Source organism: Agelaius phoeniceus, chromosome 9 (assembly GCF_051311805.1).
Source record: "Agelaius phoeniceus isolate bAgePho1 chromosome 9, bAgePho1.hap1, whole genome shotgun sequence".
Taxonomy (NCBI): Eukaryota; Metazoa; Chordata; class Aves; order Passeriformes; family Icteridae; genus Agelaius; species Agelaius phoeniceus.
The window spans coordinates 21,468,983-21,490,255 of record NC_135273.1 but is presented as its reverse complement, the minus strand read 5'-3'; the positions used below and the strand labels follow the sequence as shown (position 1 = coordinate 21,490,255).

General features: G+C 42.6%; 1 protein-coding gene across 1 annotated transcript; it reads right to left on the bottom strand.

Moving 5' to 3' along the window:
- Window positions 1-6,173: 6,173 nt before the first annotated feature.
- On the bottom strand, window positions 6,174-18,413 carry VDAC2 (voltage dependent anion channel 2). Its single transcript, XM_054636943.2, has 9 exons — window positions 18,089-18,413; window positions 14,400-14,471; window positions 13,407-13,456; window positions 11,040-11,192; window positions 10,898-10,950; window positions 10,234-10,461; window positions 8,942-9,092; window positions 7,987-8,044; window positions 6,174-7,201 (listed from the first exon to the last, which is right to left on the bottom strand). Exons 1-9 carry the CDS (start codon window positions 18,270-18,272, stop codon window positions 7,110-7,112), a joined length of 1,041 nt encoding a protein of 346 aa, XP_054492918.1. The 5' UTR covers window positions 18,273-18,413; the 3' UTR covers window positions 6,174-7,109.
- Window positions 18,414-21,273: the final 2,860 nt, after the last annotated feature.

Sequence of the window (21,273 nt, the reverse complement as noted above, 5' to 3'; positions counted from 1 at the left end):
ACTGAATGCTGCAGCAGATTTCCTAAGGTACTTCAAAAGACTAATGCAAAAGTAAAATATTTTCTCAAACACAGTGGAAGAAGATCAGCCTTCTAAGACTGCAATATTAGCCCACATCCACAGTAAATTAGCACATGAAGACTATTTGTGAATTGCAGTTCTCTTAAAACATTTCATAAAACATTGATTCTTGAAACACAGACACACACACACACTTACCTAGTGCTGTCTCACTCAGGGCAAATTCTGTAGCTGGCAGCATAGAAGGCTTGCCACACCCAGGGAATGTCTGTCAAAGCTGGTTCTGTTCAGCCCAACAAATGAACATCTCAGGTATGAATGACAGTAAGAGCTGCTACATACTCCATCACAATGGGCAGGATTCTGTCAGGGCTAAGAGACACACAGTGCACCCCACCACCAAGAGAAAGCAAAAAAACCTCCCTACCCTACTCCCCAGAGCACATGCTGACAATTAGAGAAATGAAAACACCTGTCAATTTGGCCTGGGGCCAAGCTCAGCCCCAGGGCAGCTGGCAATACGCCCATTTCTCTGACTCCCCAGGAGCTGAGTGGTTCAACACAACTGGCAAAGAGGTGTTTTCGTGATGTGCTTGGAAGGGAAACAAAGCCCCAAAGACTAACAAGGGTCCCCAAAGAGAGCAAGGTGAGGCAACAGCCAGGAAGAGGCCATGGGAAGCCTGGGGCAGCATCATGGATGCACTAGTCTTCTGGTTTTATCCAGGAAAGACAAATTTTGTATGTTCATGAACATAACAGCCCAAACAAAAGATGTGTCTGCTCCCCATCCTCATCTGAAATATCTTGCACAGCAGCTTTCTAATGGCCCCTCTTTGTGAAGAGGATGGCGGCACTGTCACTCCTCACAGCAGTGCTAACCACTTCCACCCCATGGCACCAGCAGCTCAAAGACTGCTGTTTCACCACAGCATCACAGAATCACCAAAGCAATTAGGTTGGAAAAGACATCTGAGATCATTGAGTCCAACCTGTGACCAAACACCCCTGTGTCAACAAGACCATGGCACCGAGTGCCATGTCCAGTCTTTTCTTAAACACCTCCTAGGTAGGACAGACCCCCCCTGGGCAGTCCATTTCAATATTTAATCACCTTTTCTTTGAAGAAATTCCCCCTAATGTCTAAGCTAAACTTCCCATAGTGCAGCTTGAGGCTATGCTCTCTCATCCTGTCACCAGCTGCCTGGGAGAAGAGGCTGACCCCAGCCTGGCTACACCCTCCTTTCAAGTAGTTGTAGATAGTGATACGGTCACCTCTGAGCCTCCTTTTCTCCAGGCTAAACAACCCCAGCTCCCTCAGCTGCTCCTCATAGGACTTACCCTGTAGACCTTTCACCAGCTCTGCTGCCCTTCTCTGGACGTGCTCCAGCACCTCACTGTTCTTCCTGAGCTGAGGGGCCCAGAACCAGACGCAGCGCTCAAGGTGTGGCCTCACCAGTGCCCAAGGGGACAATCACTTCCCTAATTCTTCTGATCATATAGTTTCTCATACAAGCCAGGATGCCATTGGCATTCTTGGCCACTTGGGCACACTGCTGGCCACATCCGTGTGGGACAGGCCCTTAGCAGACTTGCTGGCCTCTCTTCCCTGTCCCCATGCTCCAGCGGGTCGATTGACACAATCAACTGCAATTACAATAAATTGCAATTAATAAATTACCATTAATTGTGATGGGGGAAGAGTTAGTGAGCGACCCACACAGTAGCAGTGTGAGGTCCCTGGGCTGTGGCCATGAGCCTGCACTTCTAACATGTCCTGTGGCCACCACAGCGTTGGTCCAGCCCCACCACACTGCCTGATGCCACCAGACATGAGAATATCACCGATCAGCAACGTTTTGAATCCTTCCCCTTTGCCTGCTGGGTTTTGGCAGCTGGTGTGCCCTGTCCTCCTGCCAGCAAGTGTTTCTTATAGCCAAGGGTGGCCAGAACATCTCTTTGCAAATCAAGGTATCTTAAGCCATTTGAGGATTTCTTCTAGAAAAGTACAATCACGTCAGGGGCTGAGCAGCAGTCGGGAAGACAACTTGTTGCGTTAATTAATTGCGTTTAGACGGGAGTGGAGGCTCCCAGGAGCCAGCTGCCACAGGCCATGAGAACAGCGCTGGCTGCTCCCTCAGAGCCCACGGGCGCTGCTCGGGTCTCAGCCGCAGGGATAGAGCACTCCGAGTGCCGGCGTACGCGGGGCCTTTCCTCCTCTAATTCTGTTTCTTCGTCTCAGGATGACTCGGGTTCGCTGCCATCACCATTTCCCACTGCCTCCCTCGGTCGGTGGGCCGGGGACGGTGCCCGCAGGAGCGGCTCCTCCTGAGGGCGCAACGGCGGCGTCAGGGGGCACCGGCGGCCGCCAGGTGGCGCCCGCAGCCCGCGGCGGACTCAGGGGGCGGCAGCGGCCCGGGCGGCTCGGGGCCATCGTCCCCGTCCGCCACCGCCAGAGCCGCGGCACGGACCGCAGCGGATCACCAGGAACAGCGAGCTGGCCACAAAGCTCGCTCGGAAGCTGCCGGGAAAATACCCCGGCCGGTGCAGGAGAACTCAAACTCATCCCTCCCCACACCGCAGCCAAACCCCAACCACAGCACAGCGAAATTTAGCATTTCTTAAACGAAGGAGTCGCGTGTGCGTACTAAAGAGTCATTTAAAAGCGTATTTTTAACAATGCCAGCACAGACCGCTAAGAATCCGAGGGCAAAGCTGCCTGGTTCCTTGTGGGCCCCCACCCCAGCCCTCCCGTCCGTGCCGGCTCTCAGGCAGAGCTCGGTAACTCAGGCTGAAGCGGTGAAGCACAGCCAGAGACAAGGGACGTTTCTGTAATAGCCATTCAGTGGTTTAATGCTCATAGGAACGCAGGCAAAGTAAACAAAAAAAAGTGAGTGTTAAGAATGCCAAACCCTTAAACAGCATCATTGCTTCAGCATTAGGATCTTCTCCCATGGATCCAGGACAAAGAATATCCCACAAAAAACCCACAAAACATTTCTGGTATGTGCGCTACTGTTAACCAGCAAGTGTACTGCAAGTTCTGCCGTGGTATTCAGCTCAGCAGAAAATCCTCATTTAAAAAGATCTGAAGTAAAGGTCAAATATTTGGAGCTGAAACAGTCCAGGCTTGCCATCTTTAAAGGTCTGTCAGCACTTTTCCCAGCATCAGCAGATACATGAGGGTAGATATGAACCAAATCTCAGTATGTAACACCTCACATTCTGTCTAATAGTATTTTCATAAGTTTTAATTAATATTCTCAGAAACTGCTTTGCAAAAAAAAAAGTTTTCTTCTGTTTACATAAGCATTTGTATCAAACTTGCAGCTGAAGTAAAAGATGCTGCACATTATGCTCAGAAAAATGCACTTGTTTATTGCTTCCCATTTGATCCAGCAGCATGTGGAAAGAAGGACCCAAAGCACAACTAAAAGGCAGGCCCAGAAAGAATAATGAGAAACAGAATACCACTAATTTCAATGAATGCACACTACACTAATGGATATGATCTATGCTTTTATTACTATTCCAGATTGGGAACAGAAACATTCCACTGCAAAGGGAAACTGACAAACACAATAAAACCAGTTAAAATAAGCCTAGCCTTTTTATGCTATGCAACCCAGCCGGCTTTCTCTTTGGGTTTCCCTTCCTGTTAGCTGGTTCCCAGGAAGCATTTCTACCTGCCATTAAGACACTACTGCTACAGGTGGGAGTCAGTTTTATTACTGCCTCGCCTTGCATAGAATTGCTTCTGTCTTTGCTCACTGGTTTGATAAGGAAACCTTTGATAGAAGTAGGGCTGAATCATCCGCACATAAGCTGTCTCGTTTGCCCGGTTCTACTTCCCCTAGCAGAGCAGCCACCAGGAATTAATTGTGTATTCGTGCACGGCTGACGGCCTGTTGCAGCAATGAGCCCAACACCAGAACAGGACATTAGAGGGCAGCAAGCACCCTTACTGCTGCCTCGCTTCATCCAGCGCCAAAGGAAAGGTAAAAACCCATCACAACGCTTGGGGGCAAAAGGTTTCCCTACCCATTCCAGAATAGTTCAAAATTTCCTGCTTTTGAACAACTGCAGAGTGCAAGAGGCAGATTTAGGAATATACCACGCCCAGTTGAACCACGTGAAGAGTGCAAGGTTAAATGAACCAACCTGGAGAATTTCTACAGCACAGGAAGAGCATAAACATTCAGGACATTCAGACAGTAACTCGTGAAATCCAGGGCATCATAATCTCATGTGAAAGGATTTTTATTTATGAAAGCATGATTAAGTCTCCTTGCAATGTACACAGACACCCCCTACTCCAGCTGTACCAGGCAGGAATGCAATGCTACAATTTACACAAACAAGATGCAGAACGATGCTCTGGTCATTGGTGATCTCAAGTGGTGGGGTTTTTTATTCAGAACACCTGAGGAAAGGCTGTCTGGCACTGAAAGTTATCGTTAAGGCTTTTTACATATTTTAATAAAATGGAGCTATATAAACTACCAACATTCCTTACCACAGAACTCCAATTACACCACAAGCTTCTGTAACAGTTGAAAAGTTAGTTTGAAAGCCATTTTCAATAAGCCTTACGTGAGAGATGTTAAGAAAAAGACACTGAACTTCATTTTAATGTTCAAAGTAGTGATTTATGACAGAGTATTTTAGAAAAACTCACATTTTCACAGTTCTCTTAACTACTGCAGAGCCCTTTTACTTCTCTGGCTGCCTATCAGCACTGTAACAACTACAACTACCTAAAGTTTAAAGGCTGAGGGCTGGTTAAGTCATGCACATTTACAAAGAGTAAAATGAATAGGTTCAAGTTTCCATTACTAATTTTAAAGAGTTGAAGGGAAACTCAGCAATATGTGCTTTTATATCACTTACCCATTTTGTGACCTCAGAAAAAAAATATCTAGATGAGCAGATAGTGAAGAAAAAGGTTATAGTGTTTGTGTCTAAAATTAAAAAAACCCAAAACCACTACCACCAAAAACAAAAGTCAATTACAGCCCCCTCAAAAGAGGATAGAAACAAGGATAGAAACATTCATAACCAAAAGACACAATCCATTATTTGTCTGGGTGCTGCAGCTGGACAATCTACACAGGCACACAACATTTCGGGAAGTTTTTTTGGTTTTGGTAGGTTGTTTTGGTTTGTTTTGGGAATGTTTTGGTGGTTTGGTTTGGTTTTTTTTAAGCTTTATTTTTTTTGGTGTTTTTTGTATCAGAAGCCCAGTCTTTGTGAGGCACCAAAGATGGTTATACTGAAAACACATACAAAAATTCAATGTCTGTCTGCATGGTTTCTAGCTTTTAAGTGGTCTAGCACATAAAACCACCTCAAAATAAAAATATGCACAACATGCAATACAGCAACAAATTACACCTTACATGCTTCTTCCACCCTAAATGGTGGAAATGCAACTCAGACAAGGGCATTTAGTGACAACAGCAGTAAAGGTACCCCACAGCACAAATGCTTTACTCTCATATAAGAAAACTAGTCAAGCACACCAGCAAGCCTGCTCAAGAGCCTGAGCTGGAGGCTTAAGCTCTACTCTGTCTTCTGCAAAGAAGGTGGCTCAGCTACTCCACAGCTAAAGCCTAAACACAGGCAGCTTGTAACAGAGTGTTTCATGGGAAATTTCAGTCTGAGGGCAACAATGCAGAATGGAACAAGACCTCTAGCAAATCACTGATACTTTTGTGGACATTAATCCAGTATCAACTGGTAACACTTTCAAACCAGAGAGAGCTTCCTCATCATGAGCCAGCCACCTGCACTACGAAGGGAGCTGCTGTGAACCACTGACTGCAAGACTAAGTATCAAGAGACCCTTCTCAGCTATGAGAGTATCTTAAGTAGGCTCCAGGCATTCCCCCAAGCTCAGTAAATTCCAACTCTTAAATGTAAGCAGTGCAACTACATGTATTTAACATACTACACATTAAAAGCATTCACAGCTAGTTCGAACTTCAGGGATGTTAGGTCCGCAGACTAAATATCCCTCATGCTTATATACTCTTTATTACTATTCTAGAAAAACATTAAAGTTTTCCCATTATTCTTCAAGTTTCTGAACTTAAAATGGGTATCTGCCAAGATTTATTAAAGGGAAAGCAAGATCAGATGCATTTTCCTCTGTGTCCATTTAAAATTGTCTTTATTTCAGTCATTTTAAGCAGAAACCTCTCACAGCAGTTGGGATAAGCAGGCTGTTATACCATTACACTGTTACATTCATTGCAGAGATACATCTCACTTCATACAAATATAAGCAAAAGGTGTGTTTGTGGTGAGGTTTTTCAAGGAACATTTCTTAAATGTCTCAGTGTGCCAAGTACACCGATCTGCACTTCTTGCATCAGAAGGCCAACTAGGAACACAGCACATCTCGCTCGTGGATCACAGGGGGAATAAACCATTGTGTCATGACAAACCTTACCTGACAGAAAAGCACATTCAATTTGCTTGAGGAATCCAACTGTTCACCTATATTCAGTATTGTCATGGGTGGGGGTCCTTAATTGCACGAAGGTACAGAGCACTACTTCTTGGATTACTTAAAGTTAAAACTTAACTGAGCACTACCCTCGTATCTTCACTCTTAAAATATCTGAGGCACAAGTATGTGTGTGTACTTGTTTTATTCATAATTTGTCTTGGGATACCAAATGTATTTCTAGTTCAGGTCATTCAACAAAATTATTGACCTCATTTCAAAACATCCAGTGATCCATTTTTCATTCAATGGCAATATCGAATGTTAAAAGGAACATAAAAACAAACATGCACACAATTGTACAGTTTTCATAAATGTCTATTTCATTATTTGTGGGTAGCGCATTAAACAGTTAAATACATTTAAATAATGTTTAAGTGACTGCACTAATGCAGAATTTTAACTAGATGGGTAACCAATTTAACTAGAAACCAGCTAACAAGTAACTGTCTAAATACTTCAAATACAGCTCTTGTTCTAGGTCATCCTTCCTGGGAAAAAGCCTGCTGGTCACATTGGAAATACATTTTAAGGCCAAATTCTTCTGATATCCCTTCTCTGCAGCAGTTTCTTCATCTTTTTAAGCCTCCAGTTCCAGGCCAAGACCAAGTTTATGGCCACCAGCATTGATGCTCTTTCCATCTATCAGGGCGGACAGTGTAAGCTTCACACCTGTAAGATTTTTAAGAAGCATGTTTACAACACAGTAGCTTTCATGCAACTTAACCTCTGTCATCGCAAGTCCCAGTTGTAGCTCTCTTTTCATACAACTACTTTCCTCTAAAGATTTTTTGAGGAGAATACATCCATGAAATCTACTGAAAGTTAGTCCCATGATTTTTGTAAAGTTATAACGTCAATATATGAAGTCTCTAATTGCTAAATACGCAAGAGCTCTCCTTTCCTGCATTAAGACATGCAAAGGAGGAGGAAATCTGTGCACAGGCACTCCTACCTATAAAGGGATGGAATGAAACTAGATTTTTCAAGTAAGGAACTAACCAATGGTAATACAGCTTTAACAGGTGCTTTCATACTTAAGTGGAACAAGTTAAGGTCTGGAGGGTTTCTTTACTAAATATGAAGAGCAGGAAGTGTGAGGTTTTGACTATTAATCATAATTTGAAGACCTGCTATCATTCAACACAGTATGATTGGACAAAGCAGTGCCAAAAAAGAAGACATGCTTTGCCTAGCCTAAAGCTAAGCTGTCAAACATAATACAGTCCACTCCTGCACAGATCAGTGAGGAATATATTAATACCATTAGATAAAATAGTTTGTCTTGCTTAGCTAATGGTTTGATGTATGATTGAAGCTACTGTAAAATATCTACTTGGCATTCAAAGGAAAAAATATTCTGAAGGAAAAAAATTGCATATAAATGCAGAGACCTCTATTTTTTTTAGGATGCATAGAAGATATATATATGATATAATTCACATGACAGCTCTTACCTGGCCTCAGGGTCTGGGTATAACCCACTCCAATTAGACTAGAATTGTTCACCTTCGCCTAAAAAAAAAAAAAAAAAAAGGCAACTGAAATGCTGAAACTGATTAGTTATTTGTTACCATTTAGAATCCAGAATAATTATGGCAACACTGCTGTTATCAGTTTAACCAAATGTTATCTGTTCTTTCAGTTAACCTGTGTTTCCTGAATTCTCTCCTTCCAGCTATGCCCTCATGCTCCAACTTACAGCTGAAGCAGTAACATATTTTGAAGCAATAACATATTTAAGAGCAGGAATGTAAGGGCAGGAAGAACTGTTACTGAAACATAGTTTCATAGGTGAACTTCACCACTTCCCCTTTTTCAGAAGGCCAGAGACACATTTACCACCTAAAAAAATGCTACATCAGAGGACTCCTCCATGTTCATATTACACAGGAGTTAGTATCTTGTCAGTCACGCAGCAAACATTGGGTAATGTCATCATAAACAATATCCACAAAATTATTTATCTCATTTTGCATCACTTCCTCAACAAAATGATTCCAATTTTGTAACATACAGGAAACTTTGCTGCTTATCAACTTTTAACCAGTATTGCCAGAGTTCTTACAGAATGTGACAGAGCTCCCCAAAAACTGATTTAAAAAAAATTGTGTAAACTTACAGAACCAGACACAAACATTTTTTATATTGTGTTTTTCTAAACTGTGTTTTTCATTTTATAAGTACATTAGGATCTCCAACATAAGCACATCTGACTGTCAGATTCTATGAGACTTGGCTGTAAGCAACATGACAGAATTTAAATACTGACGGTTTAATTATAATTGCCTGGACTGTAAGAGTAATTCCTACAAGGCCTCCCAGCCTATTCTGAACTAATAACACAGGGATTCACAGCAACTGAAAATACACTGTACTTTGCACAACCCTTCAGGTTACAGCCATACTTACTGAAAGAGAAGCAGTGGGATCCAACTTGTATTTAGCTGCAAAGCCAAAGCGAGTGCTGTTGCTACCAGCTGTCCAAGCCAGGTTTATAGCAGTTTCAAGAGACTCACTCACTTTTTGGTAAATTGACCCACCAAATTCGGAACCATCATTGCTGCATAAATTAAGAGAAAAGTTAGCTTTCTATTTGCATAATCCACTCCAGAAGTAGTAAAAAAAAAGTGATTAAAAAAAAAAGATTTTTATTCAAGTAAGAATTTCAAAATTTGAGTTGTTTCACATTTTTTGAAAAGAGAAGGGGAGATGAACAAAGGCTTCAGGGTAAAATTAAACTACAGTAATTCATGGAAATAAAAAGGTATTTTAGGGTGCTACAGCTAATTCTCATGTTAATTGCCAAACAAAGTCCTTGAACAAAATTCTAGATCAAATCCTTACAAACTGGCAAATATGTGTTACTGGTTACAAAATGGGCCTTCTGCACTTATGATTATTGAATACGTGAAACTCCTAGAGAACTGAATGACCTTTCAAAAATCTGTCACAATGTTTTACATTAGCAAACTGAAATGGAATTCTTACAGCCCAGACTCTAAAGTATTTTATAGTTTTCTCCTATATTCCTCAATTTCCATGAATTCAGAGAGATACCATCCCCATGCTTTCCCTTCAAAAGCAAAACTTCTAACTATCTAAACACACTAGAACTCCACCAACTTTATTTACTTGGATTGAAAATACCATGTTTTTCAGTAAGTCTTGATCAGATTGCTCTGGAGTAAGATCTACAGGCAGCAAGTCTGAAGAAAGATGTCTTACACTTGTTTACACTGTTTCATGCATTCTTAATCCCTGACAAGCAAGAAGATGAACCTCCACAAAAAGCCCAGAAGAAAGGCTCTAGTCTTGCTCTAGAAACTATTACAGCATTAATGCAACATTAATTACTACCTCTAACAAAGCTACTGCCCTTAAATTGTAATCTGATACAATTCAATATAGTGGGATAGCCAGAAAAAGCATTATGATCAGTTCTGCACAACTGAAGCACTGCACTTCCAATCTGCACATACTTCAGTATCTGTACCACATATGCTGCAAGTGCTGACCAGTCCCATGTGTTTCATTTTGAAAGAGAGATACAAAGTATCATTTACATTTATTTTGAGTTTCCTTTTGAAAAATGCACTCCATTAATGGCCTTAAGCACCTCTTGATATTTCAAACATTTGTATTTTGACTAGAAGTTAAAGAAAGCCTGCTTCTGGAAAGCTGGAGAAGTTTTCAGTACTTACACATTAGTGTGCAGTTGGAAGTCTCCAGTCTTGTAACCCACAGAGAAATTATTTCTTGTCAATTTTGATTTGGCAGTATCAAAAGTCATCTGATAACCAGCAAGCCAGCCTTCATAACCAAAGACAGCTGAACCATGGACTGCAGGCCCAGCAAAATCAAAGTCAACATCACAGCCTAGGTTTATGCATTCACGTTTATATGCTGACTTAATTTTACCACTTTTTTTTCTGAAACAGAGAAAAGAGTTACGTTAAGCATACATGATCTTCCTCAATGATCAGCAAGATTCAAGCCCTATGATTCTAACACAACATATCTAGAAGTCTTGCACATGCATCCCCTGGACCAGGCAAAAGTAGAGCCAGCCTATTCAGACCACCCAGGGCTATAGCAAGCAGGCATTTTCTGATGAATGCAGCAACAGTTTCATGTTTCCTGCAATCTTCCAGTATTTCTATCCCAGAAAATAAGCAAAGTTGTGAAATGTGCAATACTAACCCCACAGTGATGTCATGGTAAAGAGCAGAAGCCTTTAGCATTGTGATTTGCTAAGCTGGATCAATAGCAAACCATACAAAAAGCTCTGTCAATACCACAGACCAGATCAATGGACCATGGGTGCTGTCACTCCCTAAGTAAGGTAAAAACGTTAACAATTCTTACCCCGTATTTGGTGAGAAAGTTGTATCAAATGTCACCTTCAAGCCTTTGGCAAGCTAATTGAAGGGGGAAGAAGATAAGATAAAGCTATAAATTCAATTCTTACACAGAGGTAAAACCAATAAATATTTTCCTAATCTATTACCTGATCTTCAATTGCAATTTCTGTTCCCAGAGTGTTATCTGTGTTCCATTTTTCTGTAAAAGTCAGACCATACTCAGCCCACTTGTATTTGGTCTCCAAGCTTCCATTCACTTTTCCAGTGTCTGTGTTCGATGAACCAGATGTTGTGAATTCCTAAAAAGCACAGAAGATACATGTGATCCTGAAAGCATTACACAGTGTTTCCTTCAGCAAGCACCAAGATCTTCTTATGGAAAAAAATTTAAAATCAGTAGACAACTTGCAGGGGAGAAGGGAGACTAGCACAGCCAAGAAGAATTAATGACTCATGCCCACATGGAGGACTCTCCACAATCCCATCTCAACTGCAGTGTTCCTGCCACTATTACAAAGCTTACAGGTGGCAAATTAACTCTAAAGTAAGACAGTAACCACCACAAGAACTCTCCTCTAAAGCAGCAACAAGTTCTTGAAATGTAAGGTTCTGACACTCCCAGTGAGCAATTTAAAAATCAAACCAAGAGCCAAGAACACATTAGGCACGTATTACAACTCCAGTAAAATTCTTTAAGGTCACATAAGTATTTTGTGATTTTGACATACACATAGGTATTTTGTGATTTAGTGTATTTTTTACATTCTACAGCGTGCAACTGGAAAAAGTCATAGAATGGCATCATTTTTCAAACTGGGGGTGGGTGGGTGGTTTGGTTGTTTTGTTTGGGTTGGGGTTTTAACTGTTTTTGGAAGAGTTCTTAGTCTGCCCAATGCACTAGCCTTTCATACTAGCCATAGGCACACCTTCTACTCTTTTCTCTGTTTCTACTACACCTATAAAATTCCTATTGCCCTGGCACCTTGGTTCAATGACACACAGAAATAATGTTTGAAGTGGGAGCTTAGCAAACAGGCTGGGTTTATAGTATGGTATGATCTGACCTGAAATTCTTCAAAGTAACTTAGAAATCAACAGTATCACTCACATTTCTTTATTAAAAGAAGTAAACGCTGATGTCTCTCACTATTTGGATTCTCACAAAGAACAGAATGAATAGTTTCTGTGTACCACTATTCAAAAACTGAAGGTAATTAGAAGTGAAAGCCAGGTTTGCAAGTATCTTTTAAAGAGCTCTTTCAAGTGAAGTATTATTGCCCTTATGATTTAAGAAGAGCTTTTTAAAACATATAAATAAACATTTTTATCTCTGTCTTCCTCCATACACATTATTTTCAAACAAACTTTCACACTCACCTTCCCCAGAAGGAAACAGATTTGAAATTGCAAGTCTTTAGGCACTCTTAGTAAAAGCCCCAGAAGCGCAAAACAAACATGATTGAACTGTTCTTTAATGGTGGCTGATCAAATCTGACCACGTCCAAGACATTTATCTGTATGATGTTAGTGACACCATACACAGTTGCATAATTCTAGCAGGTCTATTTCTTGGCAAGGGATGGGAACTACACAAATACCTTCAGCTTGAACTTTTTGCTTTGTGCTATTCCTACTGCGCAGAGTCTATGTGATTGTAACCATTGGGGCAATAGCTTCAGGAGAAACAAATGATTATATTATCTTCTTATCTCTGCTTTAAAACATCTGTAGTACATATATGCCAGCAGTTTCTCCTCCTGGGAAGGATGGCTTGTAACTGATACGGGATTCACATTAGGGCTTGGATTTTTCAGAGAGTTTTACCAGCATAAATGGTAGTCCTCCAAAGAAACAAGCTACAGTAAGAACAACTACCTCTGTAATAGTAAGGGCTCTTGCAAACTGTGTTTCGACTGGCATACAGACTTCTAGAAAAAACAGAGCATATAACCCATGAACCTTGTTTCTAACAGTAAGTTACAGTACTCAGGCTCTAGCTCTGGGGAGAAAAAAAAATCTACCATTGTATTTTGCAAAGTCTGCTATAGAAATAGATAAAAGTCACAGGGGGCACTGCTTGCATGATAAGACATCATGCATGGAACACTACTGCAGCACTTAAGTACCTAGAAGAGCCAAAGATTCAACATTCAATGCCAACTACTTCATACAAAAACCAAGATGCCAGAATTTTCCCCCAAACAGTACCAAAGGTACTTCAGAAATAAAATCTGTATACTATAATTGGTATATTAAAATCCTTTATTTGTTTACCTTCACATGTAAGACCAGGGACAATTAATAAGCCCTTTTATTATAAGAAGATTACTAAACAAGGCAATATTCCTGATACATTCAGAACTTTAAGGGCTTCTGATATTATTTAACACCAGATATTTATCATTGATATAGCCTGTAAAGTACTTAACAGTATCTGAAATGTGCCCCTTTTAACTAAGTATCAGAACGTAGCTAGAAAATATATATAATGAATAGAAGTTACTTAAACTCACCACTCCACTTGCAGATTTTGTTTTCACATCCAGTTTCACCAACCCAAAGCCTTAATAAACAGAAGTAAAAGTTACACGATTAACTAAGGCCCTGCACATTTTTCAACAAGCTGGTCTTTCAGGCTCAGCAGTGTCCTACATAAATATGTATAAACAGCTATAGACTGACTTCAGCATACAGATGCCACAGCAGGTAAAGGAGGCCTCTCCAAAATAAGGCAGGGAAGTGCCTCTCAGTTCTGCATGAGTATATTTAACTACCAAATGATGCTTCTAAAAGGAAATACATTTTCTGTTCCTGGAATGGAAGTCAATGCCTTTTAAAGAGCTATCCCAACCCATAAACCACCTCTTTCTGCACCAAGACAAAATATTTCAAAGTAAAAAACTGTAAAAGCAAAGTCACTGGGAAATACACAACCAATGGAATATAAGTAGGTTTTGTGAGAGTGTCAATTCACATTGTTATCCAAAGAGGGGAGCAACAGTCTTAGTAAAAAACCCCCACATTTCCAAAGACCAGAAAGAAAGAGCACTGTAACAAAGAATGATTTAACTATGCAGCTATCTGGTATTAAAGCATTTTAAGATGTGGAAGGATTCTTTATCCCAATAGCCATTCCTCTTTCTAGTCCAAAAAAGGCTACATTAGACGGGTATATAACCCTTTCTATATCAACAAATGTTGTGGCACAGACAGACCAGTAAACAAAGTGCTGCTAAGTTAAACTACACTTGCTGCTGGCATTCTTGCATACTTGTACACCTCTGACATTTATGTGACTCAAGCAGTGAGACTTAACAGCCTTCACATCAAAACAAGCCACAAAAAGCCTTCAACGATCAGTTTGTTGGTGGTAAAGATAAAAAACACAGCACACCTTCCTCCTCCCTGAAAACACTGGCATTTGATCGTTCAATTTCCCATATAGACTTAAAAAGGCAATTCATTGTTGCACCTCAAACACCACTTATAAAAGGTATTATTCTTACCATATCCTTTATTGAAGATATCTCTGGCAGGTTTGCCAAGGTCTACATATGCTGGAGGAATCGCCATTGGAGCTGAAAGGTAAAGGGTTAATTAATAATGAACCTTCTGCCACTGCACACATCAAAAAATGCTACCACAATTGTTTCAAGATAATCCTTAAGGCAGATTCTGCTACATAAAAACAATTAATAGATATAATTATATATTTAAAATTAATAGATATGATATTACAGTATTCTGTGAAATGCAGCTTTTCACTGAAGGTCACTGTGAACATGAGATGTTTTCTCGGCTTAGGCAGAGAAGAGGCACGGCAGAGAAAAGGCATTACAAGACCATCCAGTTCTTACCTTTTCAGGTAGATTTATCCATACATCTTTCATTACCAGGAATTAATTAATAACTCACATTTCCAGAGTTGGCATAGCCACTGCCAAAAACCTGGACACTAGAAATGTAAAACCTGTAATGCAGACAGTTATTCCCTGAAGTTCCACAAAGTCAAAGTTGACACATGCTTATGAAAACTACCTCAAAGTACCCACAAGGTTTTAGTTTTGAAAATGTAAAGAGAGAGCATATCTGCTCTCCAACATCATTTTTGCCCCATATTTCACAGGGAAGACATACAATTTTAAAAGAAAGATCTAATGCCATTAACCAGCAATCAACCTAATAACATACAAGAGTTTAAGTTTGGGAAGTTGTCCTGTTAGTTTAAAACATCCATGTAGGAGGAGTGTGGGGTCTGGGAGCAGAGATCTCCTTACAAGTGCCTTTCTCAGACAGGGAGCCTCTGGTAGCCCTGGTGTTAAAGCACCTGCCACTGCAGATGAGCTGTGGCCCCATGGACAGACAGCAGGCTAAGGTCTCAGGGAGGCCCCTATCACTCTCCTCCCTGGGAACACACACTCTTATCTGCACTTCCTTCAAACACTGTTTTCCCATGATTTCAATGGCAAGAGGCTGCTGTTACAGAGGCCTGTATTTTAAAGTTGTGAACTATAGAAAACAGAGTATATTAATAACTCCCACCAAACTGTGGAAGAGGGGAAAATGAAACTAACTAGACAAGGCCATGAAAAGGCTAAACACATGCAAACAAAAAAGCTTATCTTCTCAAACTGATTGGTCACATTGGTTTAGCTGAGAGACTCAGATTAACATAATTGACTTTTTATTTTCCTTTAGTGTGGTGGATTGATTTTTTTCCTTTTTAAGTAAATGAAGAAACTATCTTTAGAACTTGAAAAACAACAATGGCAGTGTTCTCACATGTTAGCTTCCAAACCCTAATTACACCTGCCATATGGGGCCAAATTGTATGAACTGCTACTAATTTAAAAAAACCACCAAAAAACCACCAAAAAACAAACAAACAAACAAAAAAAAAAACAAACTACTTTAGCAATCAATGGGAAGGCAGAAGACTGTTCCTTATTTTTCTACAATTCATAATGCAGATTTCCAGAGTAGCCTACTTCAGCTCCCTATTGCCCTAAGGGGATCATTTCAACTTCCTCTAAGAAACAATATTTATACTCAGTTTCACACACATAAACACAAATTCAGAAAAACTTCTTTAGGAAAGATGTCTAAACTCTACAACCAAGTCACTATATCAAGACATCTATCACTTGCTCAAGAACAAGTCTGGTTTTCACAGAGTTAAACTAAACATTTTTTTAAAGAGACATGAAAATGGCTTAAAGCATCTGACGCATAAAGAAGCTTAGCCCAAGTTCAAGTTTATAGAAGAACAGACCCTGATCCCAGTGACAAGCCATTGAATGGTTCCTATTATTTATTCCATAGAAAGCAGCAGCTTATAGACCAATTACAAGGGAGTGTGAGAACTCTCGCCTGCAGAGTTCTGCTGCACAGCACCCCCACAATTCAGCCGTTTAACATCTCACAGAGAAGGCTTAGCTACACTTTTCCTCTCATGAGTATACATCTCACCTCTAACTAGCATTGCCAGAAAAATAATCATTTCTAGTTTTGGAGTTTTATATTAGCCTTTACCACAGACATGCTTTTACAGTATAAATAAACGAGCTTTTCCCTTTTGTTTTCATTGTTTCCAAGCTGACTAGACAACCAGTACAGACAAGAGATTTATGCTAAGGAGAAATGTCCTGAGAAGGTAACAAACTTGTATCTCTGTCAAAATTTAGAGGATTATTACAGTAAAAAGGATGCTACTGTTTTATCTGGCCTAGTTAAGTATCCTTACCACTTCAGGGAAACCAACCAGTATTTGTCAGACATTGCAGTCTACAGATACAAGTTGTGTGATAAAATGTTGAAAGAGAGTACAACTGTCACACTGCTGTTCTAATAATATACTGTATTACTGACAGGGATAGATGAGGACAAAACAGGAAACCAAGAGTTAATTTTGGATATACTAAATGCCTGATAAACCAGTGTCACCGTCAGAACGTTCATTAAATGATAACAGGGCCATAAAAAAATCAGTCCTGTGTCCTTCAACATTAGATAGGTTCACAAATTCTTAAAATGACAAACAATTTTTTCCAACCCTATTTTGAAGCATCTTTCACTTAAAAACTACTAATCAGAAGTCACTAAACAATTAGCATCATTTAGCAACTACAAGTTTGCTTTAAAAACTATAAAATAATCGACTTGAAGTACAGAATATACTTGAGCCGAGTGAGAGCTCCACCCTAATCTTTGTTTCATGCCACCATGATGAAAAAATGTTAAATAATCTGTTACTCAGGAGATACAATCATGCTTTCTTCTGCGATAAAAAAATAAGTCACCCCAAGAACAGAAAAATGTATTAAGGTTATTGGAATTACTACATCACAGTTCTCCTTGGAGGCAGTATTTCAAAACTCTCATACTCTACAATTAACAAATGCCACAGGCCTCTATTAGGATTTCTAACACTTTTAAGATCTCAAGATATTCAAGATCAAACTAGAAACCATATCAGCCTATAATAGATGTTTTTAAAAATCTGTACTCATGCAATTTAAAAAAGCAACAACTATGCCGAAATTATCCGTATCCCAATAAATAGCAACAGAAGAATTAAGGTTATTAAAAAATTAATTTGTTAAAATACACCGGACACACGGTGACCTTCAGGCTTACACTGATAGTGCAGAGAGCTTTAAAAAAAGCCACCTCCTTACCCTTGCATTAACCGTCTCTCTATTCACAGATCGGAGGTGGACACGCAAGCCTGATATCGGCCAGGCCAATGTAGAAACTTAAAGGACAAGATCTGGAAATGGGCTCAGGAAGCGAGGCGGGGGTAGTAAAGCAGCGCCTCCCGGAGGGGAAGGGCAGCGCAGAGAGGGGCGAGCGGGGATGCGGCCGCAGCGCGGGCCGGGCCGAGCGGCGGCCCCAGGCCGGGTGCCAGGCGCGCCGCCCGCCCCGCCGCAAGGTGAACCGACCCGCTCGGCGCGGCCATCTTGGGCATCCCGGCCTGACCGGCCCGCCCCGCCGCGCCTCGCGCAACCGAGCCCGGCCGCGGGGACAGCGGCCACGGAGAGCCCCCCGCCCACCCCACGAACCCGGGAGCGCTGGGACGAGCCCGCGGCCCCTCAACCCCCGGCCCACGAGGCCCCGGACCCGCTCGACGCCAGGCGAGCCCCGCCCGCCCCCCCCCACGTTGCCCCGCGGGGCCGGTAGCGGCCGGGGCCGGCACCTGCTTGTGCTGCTTGTGGCCGGTCGTCGGGGCAGGTGGGCTCGGGCCGGTCACGGGGGGGTGCAGTCGTGCGGCAGACCGCGCTGCTGCAGCTTTGGGCACTGGAGGGCGAAGTGAAGGAGACACCAGTCCGCCCGCCCGCCGCTGCCGTCCCGCAGGACCCCGGTGTGCCCGGGCCGCCCATCCTGCCGCCTGCCCCGCCCGCCGCGCCACACTACCACCGGCCCCGCGGCGGCCGCCGCCGCCCGCGGCCTAGAGCTCGGCAGCCGCGGGCGGCGCCGCAGCCCCGAACCTAAAGCCGGACGGCGGCGCCGCGGCCCGGCAGGCGCTCGGGCGGGCAGCCCCGGCGGCGGCAGGGGCCTGCGGGAAGGCGGGCCGTGCGAAGGGGAGAGGCCGGGCGGGGCCGGTGCACTCGGGCGGGCGGAGGGGCTGGGGCCGCCCGCGGGGCAGGAGGAGCTGCGCAGCGGCCGCAGCGGCCGCGCCCGGGATCCTTCCGCCCCGGGGCCTGCTGGGCAACGTTCTTCTCTCCTTGGAGACGGGCGGCCGTCGGCCGTACATACAACAGCAGCCACGCGCCGCTGCCCTTCCTGAGAAACTACCGGTCACCCTCTCGGGGCCCACCCGCCTCCCGGCCTGGCATACGGACTGCAGACGCCCTTCAGCCGCGGAGAGCCGGGGCCTTTGTGCCAGTGGCGCTTGCCGGGCACAGCCCCTGCTCCTCTTTACAGTCCCCAGGAGCCCTTTCCTGCTCCAGGGAACAGCGCCCGCAGAGCTCGGGGCTATGACGCAGTGCCCGGCATCGCTCCGCAGGGCTGCTCGCCTTTGCTGTTCCACTGCCACCGAGCACAGCACACCTCACACGCTGCGCTGCTGCTCCTGCTGCCCCAAGGCCGCAGACACACAGGGACAGCCGCAGGATGGCTGTCCCATTGCTGCTCTGGCAGTTCTAGTCCATCTAACCAGGTTTCGTGCCTCCTGCAAACAAGTTACCACAAACTTTCCAAATGCCTAAGCTCCCTTTTTACCTCTTCCAGTCACCACCCACAGACGCCTCCCATAAAAGCACAGCATGTCTCAGGCCAAGAGAAGCAATGACCCTCAAAGCTTTCCTAGATAGTGCTATCTGACCATAAATCATAGCTGGAAACCACAGTCACACGACTATTGTGCAGCAGCTACTGCAGAGCTCTGCAGGAGGAATCACCGAGTCACCAATGCAGACCATTGCAAGGCCAAGGAACTGCACAACAGCCATTTCTAAAATTCATATTCTTCTCTCCTTGCTTGGATTATGACATGATCTCAAATTCCTTAAGAAAGTAAAATTCATTTACAAATAAAAAATATATATTTGTGTCATATGAAAAATACATAATAGCACAATTCATTTCCCAGAACACATGGTACAACAGTAATTATCCAGGATATTAAGAAAAGAGCAGATTAGCAGCAAGGCCCAACATAATGCCAGTCAGCACCTTCTTGCTATAGCAAAATATAAGCAACAGATTTTCAAGGTGTTTGTGCTTTCACACCAAAAGACCCAAGAGATGTTTCATTCTGACAGTTTTAAGTAACACAGTTTGGCATTGCACCGATAAATACGTGTTGATGAATCAAGAAGGAAAGCCACATACTGAGAAATAACAGTAGGAAAAGAAACCCAGTGTGTCTTACTGTACATGGAAACATACATTAGGAATAAACAGAGATCTGATTAAGTAAAAATAGATTGTGGAATAGGTTGCTCATTATTTAAAGACATGCATTTGTTATTCATAGCAGTACTATAAATCCATTCTGGATAAAAGTTCAGTTGCTTATAGGACACATCAGCATTCTGCTTCCCCCCCCCCCATTTAAAGATTAATATTTTAGTAATGGTTTGGCTTTATTTTTAGCAATCTAGGAAAGCAATTACTGCCCCACCCTGAGGAAAAAAAGCAATGAATCACTTGCTGTGTGAGACAAGGCAGAAGCAATAATCTGAGACAGACAACAGCACACAAACTCCTCTGCATTACGGGGTTCTGTAGCAACAGCCTCTGCCTGCCAGTGTTTGTTACTCACTCTTGCCCTGCCCCTGCCTTGTAAAACCATGCCTTATTCCTCTCAGCATATCTGCTAAAGCTCAGAGCACCAATATTCCAAAAAGGCACAGCTTCAGGCCTGCAATAGCAAGCCTTCTGAATTACTCTGGACCTTCCTTCTTAGGAATCCCCTCATCCCATTTAGTGCACACACCTCCTATGTAGGTGCACTTCCTGTGAATGGGCTGGTTTTCTGTTGAAATTCAGCAGTTCTCAGGTTTAGGCCAGTTGCAGTTGAACTGTTACCATTTTGTGTGAATACAGCCATATTTGTGTATAACTGACACCAGATCACCTGTTTTACTGGTACCACTTGGAGAAAACCCACAGTCACTGCAAGTTTACTGCCATTTGAACACAAACTCTTTATAATCACAATTACTGCAGTAGTGTGTGTGTGAGCAACAAAAAGAGAGCAAGTGCCTAGACTACGTCCCAGTGTCCAGCACACAGTTCAGGTAACTTACATTCACTTCTGACACGAGCCTGAAGTCATTGTTTGCTCTCCCCTCCAGATGCAGGTCTCCAGTTGATGATTCAGTGGAGAAGCCTTAATAAAGGTCTAGCAATGAACAGCTGCCTCATTCTGAAACAAGCTTATTTAGGGCATATAGCATACAGTTTCATATTATGAAACTGTAACCAGCAGGGAAAGGGTGGAAAACAGTTGAAGCTACCAAGAAACAAATTCAGAACAAAGCCAAGGGTTTTTTCTACGATGGGAGGAGATTGACTAGATGCCTTAATATTGGGGTGAAATTCTTTTTGTAAAACTATGGTGAAGGTGCATTTGATATATCAAACTCTGTTTTTTTCCCCATAACTCATGGAATGCGTTGGGTAGATGTAGTGTTCTAACTACAGCCATGAGCAGAGCCATCAGTGTTGAAATAAGCAGATGTTGCAGTAGCTGTGATCCAATGAAAAGTTTAAACAGAGAGAAATGAGAAACCTTTCCCTAGAAACAGAAGAAGAAAATCTCTGTTCCCAGAGATGGATTAAAAGAACTTTTGTTTTTATGCTAGAACAGCTCATCCTTAAAAACAGCACCCCAATAAGTTGACATGGCCCATGAATGCAGCTGTGGGAAGGCTG

What these genes read in the sequence shown, in the direction of transcription:
- VDAC2 (XM_054636943.2), bottom strand. Translation starts at nt 18,272, where the DNA reads ATGGGCGGCCCGGGCACACCGGGGTCCTGCGGGACGGCAGCGGCGGGC. An exon ending in GCCACAAGCAGCACAAGCAG is followed by an intron (nt 14,472 to 18,088) that starts GTGCCGGCCCCG and finishes TTTACCTTTCAG; the next exon opens with CTCCAATGGCGATTCCTCCA. An exon ending in TTCCAACTGCACACTAATGT is followed by an intron (nt 9,093 to 10,233) that starts GTAAGTACTGAA and finishes TAATTTATGCAG; the next exon opens with CAATGATGGTTCCGAATTTG.